This window comes from Oratosquilla oratoria, chromosome 2 (assembly GCF_046742065.1).
Source record: "Oratosquilla oratoria isolate Oo_2021 chromosome 2, ASM4674206v1, whole genome shotgun sequence".
NCBI classification, from domain to species: domain Eukaryota; kingdom Metazoa; phylum Arthropoda; class Malacostraca; order Stomatopoda; family Squillidae; genus Oratosquilla; species Oratosquilla oratoria.
The window spans coordinates 13,676,422-13,683,921 of NC_134778.1; the positions used below are offsets into that span (position 1 = coordinate 13,676,422).

General features: G+C 43.6%; 1 protein-coding gene across 2 annotated transcripts in view; it reads left to right on the top strand.

Moving 5' to 3' along the window:
* The window catches only part of LOC143037037 (transcription factor hamlet-like), a 150,196-nt gene that overhangs the window by 27,643 nt on the left and 115,053 nt on the right, over positions 1 to 7,500 (top strand). Inside the window, exon 2 of one of the 2 annotated variants that reach the window (XM_076205144.1) lies at positions 3,165 to 3,610. The exons of the other annotated variant lie outside the window; for it this stretch is intronic. Coding sequence (XP_076061259.1) covers positions 3,165 to 3,610 — 446 coding nt within the window. The remainder of the gene's footprint in view (positions 1 to 3,164; positions 3,611 to 7,500) is intronic. 2 annotated transcript variants of the gene reach the window in all.

The following is a 7,500-nucleotide window of genomic DNA, read 5'->3' on the forward strand; positions in this document are numbered from 1 at the left end:
GATAGATTCTTGGGTGCGAATGTGGCGGAAAGGGAGGAGTAGAGGTGGAGGTAGAATGTAGATTGAGAGAAGCAAGTAAATGGGAGGAGTGGAGGTGGAGGTAGAATATAGAATGAGAGAAGCAAGTAAATGCTCTGGGTGATTAAAAGGTGTAATGGCAAATAGACATTTTGGAATGGATACAAAGATACTATAGTATGACGGAGTAATTGCAATGACAGCACTGTATGGGGCGAAACATGGAACATGAAAGAGGAAGAGAGGAGGATTTTAAATGTTTGAGATGAAATGCCTGAGAAGTATGGTAGGGATTATTAGGCTGGATAGAGTGAGAAAGGAGGAAGTGAGGATGAGAGCGGTGGTAGAAAGGGAATTGGGAGATAGTGTTGACCAAAGAGTATTAGGATTTTTGGAAACATGGAAAGAATGAGTGAAGAAAAATTAATAATATGGGTGTGAAATACAGAGGTGGAAGGGTTGGACATGAGGGGGAGACTATGGATGCGATGGACGGGGTAAAAGGGGCATTGGGAATTAGGGGAATGTCTGTTGAGGAAGGAAGGGAGAATACAGAAGATAGTGGTACATGGAGAATGGTTGTGAATGGATGGTGTTGTGATGCATGGAGGGGAGTGGGTGGCGGATGGGGGGTTAGGTAGTATGTGTGAATGATATTTTGACGCAGCCCGAAGGGATTTCTCCCCATTTTCTCTTTTTCTGCATGAGGGTACGGAGAGGAGGGGTCGCTGATTAAATGAAGCGGCCTTGCTGTGGATGTGCTGTCTTCCTACACAACTTTTGACCCATCATCCAGAAGAAACCAATAAAAGAGTGAAGGAGGGGTGGTGAATAGGAGTGGAGTATGTATATATGTATATAAATATATATATATATATATATATATATATATATATATATATATATATATATATGTGTGTGTGTGTGTGTGTATGTGTATGTGCGTGTGTGTGTGTGTGTGTGTGTGTGTGTGTGTGTGTGTGTGTGTGTGTGTGTGTGTGTGTGTGTGTGTGTGTGTGTGTGTGTGTGTGTGTCTGTGTCTGTATGTGTGTCTTTGTGTGTGTGTGTGTGTGTGTGTCTTTGTGTTTGTGTGTGTGCGTGTGTATTTGTATGTTTGTATGTGCATGTGTGTTTTAATGTGTATGTGTGTTTTGTGTGTGTGTTTTTCTGGTTCCCTTGTATTAGTCTACGCACGTGCGCGCACATTGATGCGCGTATGTTGGTCTCTTTGTTTATGTACACGCGAGCGTATAATGACGTTTGCTGTTTTGGGCGGACTCGTTCGGACGTGAAGGTGGGAGTCACTTCAAGGGATAGGTGATAATACTCGAATGAAGGAGGAAGATTAGAGGAGGAGGATTATAGGAAAGAGGGAATAGGAGTATAGGAAAGAGGGAAGAGGAGTATGGGAAAGAGGGAATAGGAGTATAGGAAAGAGGGAATAGGAATATAGGAAAGAGGGACTAGGAGTATAGGGAAGAGGGAATAGGAGTATAGGAAAGAGGAATAGGAGTATAGGAAAGAGGGAATAGGAGTATGGGGAAGAGGGAGTAGGAGTATAGGAAAGAGGGAATAGGAGTATAGGAAAGAGGGAATAGGAGTATAGGAAAGAGGGAGTAGGAGTATAGGAAAGAGGGAATAGGAGTATAGGAAAGAGGGTGTAGGAGTATAGGAAAGAGGGAATAGGAGTATAGGAAAGAGGGAATAGGAGTATAGGAAAGAGGGAATAGGAGTATAGGAAAGAGGGAATAGGAGTATAGGAAAGAGGGAATAGGAGTATAGGAAAGAGGGAATAGGAGTATAGGAAAGAGGGAATAGGAGTTTAGGAAAGAGGGAACAGGAGTATAGGAAAGAGGGAATAAATTTAGGGTGGTAGGGGAAACCAGAAGAATGAGGGATTCGGAGAAGGTGGAAGATGAACCGGGTTTGGAGTTGGAAGAAAAAGTGTAGGGGGTTAAGGGTGAGTATAGAAGGAGGAGGATCGTGAGGGGAGATGGAGAAAGCGGAGAATTGGAGGATGAAGTTTTAAGACGAAGAGTAGGCGTCTGTGTTGGAGGTAGAGAAGGAATTGGTGTTGGAGACGGATAAAGAGGAGGTGGAGTTTGAACTGCTTCATCTACTTGGAATAACTCCTGAAAGACATGGGCGTTTGGTTCCTTCATGGATACATTCTGGAACTGCCAGAGATCAGCCATCGAACTTGTGTGAGTACAAAGGGTTTGGGACTGAAGAGTGCTGGCAGGGTGAGATATTACCTACAGTATGTGTCTCATTTAGGTTAACAACAAGACCAGAAAATTCCCGTCGATGATGAAAGCGAAAGGACAGAAACCCAAGTAATGGTAAAACGACAGCGGGAGATGCCTCCGAGGCGCGGAAGGGGACAAAGTGAGGTCCCGTGATCGTCCATCCCGGGATGTATCAGTGGGGTAGGTGGTGCCGGGAACCCGCGCCCAATTACAAAGGATTACAAAGGCGGAGCATGCCGACAGGAGACCTTTTGGTCCATATCTAGGTCGGATGCGAAAAAAAACATAATAATAATAAATTAATGAAAAAAACTATAATAATGTAAGTAACAATTATAATACACGAATAAATGCATATGTATAGTTAAATAATAAACAAGCAGGTAAATAGTAAATAATAATAAATTGAAATATAGCTAACAATAAATGAGAATCAAACAGACAAATTATAACAAAACAAAAACAAATAATATAAAATTATAATCGTTACAGCATCTTGCTTAGGTGTTTATCTAAATGATTCTTAAAGCTTCGAACTGAACTACATTGCACTACCTGTGCAGGAAGTTTATTCCATTCATTAACTACACAGTTGGCGATATACATTCTAGACCTGACCCCTTCCTCCCGTAACCAAACCTCTAGATGGCTGAGTTTCCTAATGACTAGAGGCCAAGCAAGCAGCATTAAAATGTGTATATATTCTTTAACTGGGCCAAGATGGACGTGTCCAAAGTAGAGTAGATTGAATAGTTACCCTGTGATATGGCTAGGATGGTGGAAGGGGAATGTTTTCTGTTCTCATCCTCCCCTTCTTCTTGTGTGTAATATCTTTCTTTCTTTCTTTCTTTTCTGTTTTGCCTCCTCCGCTCGCGCCGCTGCTGTGGTGCACTCCAGGCCCTGGAGAAGAGGGCGACCGCTCCTTCAAGGACCTATGCGACCTTAGCGACAACGATTCGGACCCCCACGACACGTCGTTGTCCCCGCCCCACCGCCCTCCGCCACATTCGCCCTCACACTCCCCGGCCCATTCGCCCAGGGACAACCTCATTCGACCCTCCTCTTCGCCCACGCCCACCATGAGGTCACAAGACTCTTCCGAAGTAGACATCAATCTGAACACACCAACCTCGGCCGCCTCCGCAGCCGAGCTGAGCGCGGCAGCTGAGCGCTTTATCACACAACAGTTATCTGCTGTGCCCTCCGAGCTGGAACTGCGCCCGTCCTGTGTGGGCGTGGGGATGGGCGTGTGGGCCAAGTGTGGGCTGGATAGGGGCACAAGATACGGGCCCTTTCTGGGCAAATGGATCGCGCACGCCAAGGACCCCGCTATGGCCTGGCAGGTAAGTAACACTTTTGAGTTGAGTTCTCTTTGGGAAGCTTCTATGGAAGCGACAGTCACTATTCCAGGTTCCTGCTACCATGGATCAACCGGAACATTAGAACGGTCGTAGACATGAACGTGCATACACCCACAACACATGCATTCGCGGACACTTGCATATACTGTATGTGGTTATATGCCTACCATGTGATGCGTAGGAATGATGCTCTTAAATTGATAGTTCCGGTATGATCTGCCATTGAATGGGATTATTTCATCGTCTTTCAGAAAACCACCTCTCCCTTTTTTTCGTGAAGAGCTACTTGTTGTTCTTGATTTATTCTAGCCTCAGTCTAAGAACCTCTCCCATATCGACATTGAAATATATCCCTTCAGATTCTTCTTCGAGGCAAGAATCCAGTCATCTCACCCTCAGTCACCTCAAAGTCCTCTCGTTCAGTTATTCGGCCCCTTCTCTCTCCAACTCAACTTTCAATGCTCACTTCATCTATTCGGCAATCTTCGTTAAGTTTAAGACTCCCCACTTTGGCCCCCACTCTTTCTTCGACATTTTCCGCCTCATCCTCTTCCTCCATCTGCTCCCCTCCCTATTCCTCCTTCCATTTCTCCTTCTCGCCCTCCTACTCCTGTTCCCCCTTCTCGTCCTTCTTCTTCCTCTTGCTCCTCCTTTATCACCTCCACCTCGTGTTCTTCCTTCTTCCCTCCTTCCCTCTTCTTTCCCTTGTCCTGCCTTGCACCTTCTCCACCACCTTCTCTTTCCACTCCTTCACATTTCCTCTTTCTTTCTTTCTTTCTCTTCCTTTTGGTGCTCTACTTCCCCCAACCTCTTTTCTTTATTTTTCATTTCCTTTTTCTACTTTTTCTTTACTTCTCCCTACTCCTTATTTTCCTTTTCCTTCTCCACTTTCTCTCCTCATTTTTCCCTCGCTTTTCTCCAGTTTCTTCTCTTTCTACTTATCTAATAATCTTCCTGATTCTTCCCCTCTTTTTTCCCTCTTTCTTTTCCTTCTCCTTAGCAGTTGATCATCTTCCTTCTCCTCCTCTACCTTCTCCTTCTCCTCCCTCAACCACTTCTCCTTCGACTCCCACTATGAGCCCTGCTCTTCCCGTCTCTCTTTTATCATCTTCCTCTCTCTACCACTCCTTCACCTCTTCCACCAACTTTCCTTTCTCCCCCACTTCCTTTTCTCTTCCTCCTCCTCCTCCTCCCCTTCTCCTTTTCCTTCTTCTTCGCCTCCTCCTCATCTTTATTATCATCATCCTCTTCGTCTTTTTCTTCCTCCACTTTTAATCCTTCTGTTTCTCGTCGAATTCCCCCCTCCTCTGCAGGGACTATTTACTCCATAAATCTCATGGAACCAATAGATTAGGGAGTTAAGTAGCTCTCCTGTTGAGACGAGTCACAAAGGATACTAACGTGAGTGGAGAAAAAGGATAGAAGCGCTGATTTTTACAAAATAAATACTATATAGTCCCGAACTCCCGTTCATACTCCTCCTCTGGCTTCACCTGCCCTCCACCACCGGCCGCGGCCGCGCCCCCTCCCGTCTACCCACCTCACTCCCGGAAGCCCGAAGCAGCCTGGGGTCGGGCTTCCATTAGGGCGCCCGTCCCCTTTGTCCGCCACGAATTATGCTCTTCAGGAAACCGCGCCATTACCTCGCTCCCCCGCCTCCCACCATCCCCTCTCCCCCCCCCAGATCCCCCCACACTTCTCTGTGCCTCTTCAGTGTCCTCCTACTCTTCCTCCCCCCCAGCAGTTTTCTTCTTCTTCTTCTTCTTCTTCTTCTTCTTCTTCTTCTTCTTCTTCTTCTTCTTCTTCTTCTTCTTCTTCTTCTTCTTCTTCTTCTTCTTCTTCTTCTTCCTCTTCTTCTTCTTCTTTTTATTCCTCTGCTTTCTCTTTTTCTCTCTAATCTTCTTCATATTGACTCCCTTCTTTCATACTCCCTTCTCTTCTTTCTTCCCTCCTTTACCCTTGTCCTTGCTTCCTCATACGCCTTATTCTCTCCTCCTCACTCCCCCACCTCCCGACCTCCTGCTCATCCCTCGTCGCATTCCAGATGTATTGTCAGCGCCTTTTCGCCCCCGCTCGTTGAGGGTTTAACCTAAATGCGTCCTCAACAGGAGACGATTACGATTTGACTGTGAAAACCACCTTTGACGCGACCCACGGCCTTGTTGAAGAGTACGCCCTAGAACTTGAATTGAGGGGAACCAAAACAATTGTTCGCTCCCCTGCAATGCCTTGCGGGACGCCTCTACCCTGACTGAAGTCGTTTGACGTTAGCCTGGACGATATACGTTCTTATTTTGAGTGGTTCATAACCGAATACAGGCCAAAAACGTTGTCTAGTTTCTGCAGCCGGGGCTTACTGGTAATGGAATAATTATTTCAATTTTACTGACATTGATTGGGCGACCCTCGAACATAGCAATATGGGTAGTCGCTTGATTGATTTTCTCGGTGATAATTAGTTCAGCACATAAAAGAGCCCACAAGACATGGAAACTTATTGTCTATTTTGATCACGAGCCGCCAAAGCATGATAAGCGATGTAGAAGTTGGTGAAACCATTGCAAGTAGTGATCACAACTTAGATTTAATCTGAAAAAAAAAAATAGATAGTTGTGTATCTCAAACACCTGATTTTAGTCAAGTTCAGTTCAAAGTACTACGTCAGGAGCTTCAGCTTACAGATTGGGAGGCAAAATTAAACGAAAGACATGTAGACCAGATGTGGGAAATATTAAAAGATACACTTACTAAGATGATTCATACTTACATCCCGTTTAACCCATTAAACTCCGATGACAAGATGTCTTGTCATTTGGTCAAATAAAACAAAAAATCATAAAACACCAAAATGTTTGATCAAACACCAGAAAAATATGACGTCAGTCCTCGCACGAAGCGAGGACTGACGTCATATTTTTCTGGTGTTTGATCAAACATTTTGGTGTTTTATGATTTTTTGTTTTATTTGACCAAATGACAAGACATCTTGTCATCGGAGTTTAATGGGTTAAATACAGGCACCCCCGCCAAATCAGGCTCGCCCAAAATGACTTGAAGAGAAACTGAAAAAAATAGTTGCTAAAAAGAGACAGGCTTATAAGAAATACAAGTGGTCTGGTACTATCAAAGTTATGTGATGATACAGAAGGATTTACAAAATACGATAAAAAAAAGTAACAATACGAAATGAATATCGTTGATAAATCCAAAGAGAATTCCAAAGAGATAAAATGGTTATTAGGAATCACATTGGCCCACTATAATCTACTAACGATCAACTTGAATAATCGAATGAAGAACGTGTGATATTTTATACAAATATTTCAGCTCAGCATTTGTAAACAAGACGCCTCAAAGTGAAGTCCTATTTGAAGCCTGTGGTAAGTCTAGGGGAAACTCGTTCACTAATGTAAATATAACAAAAGGAAATATTAAATGATGTCTAGAAAAAACTCAAACTTAATAAAACACCAGGGCCTGACGGTTGGTATCCAAAAATCTTGAAGAATATTAAAAACAAGATTATTGTTTCGTTGAAAATTATTTTAAAAAAGTAATCATATCCGGAAATGTCCCAAGAGAATGGAAAATAGCTAATGCTGCTCCTATATTCAAAAAGGGTGACAAAAAGAAGCCAATGAACTACAGGCCTATAGGCATAACCTCAATCGTAGAAAAGATTATGGAAACTATCGTTAGAGACGCTATCGAACACCAATTACAAAGTGACTGTGTAATAGATAATAGCCAGCATGGATTCAGACGGAAGCGTTCTTGCGTGACTAATCTACTCGAATTCTACAACATAGTCATCTCAAATTATGACAAAAGAAACCATGTAGATTTAATATATCTGGACATTGAAAAGATTT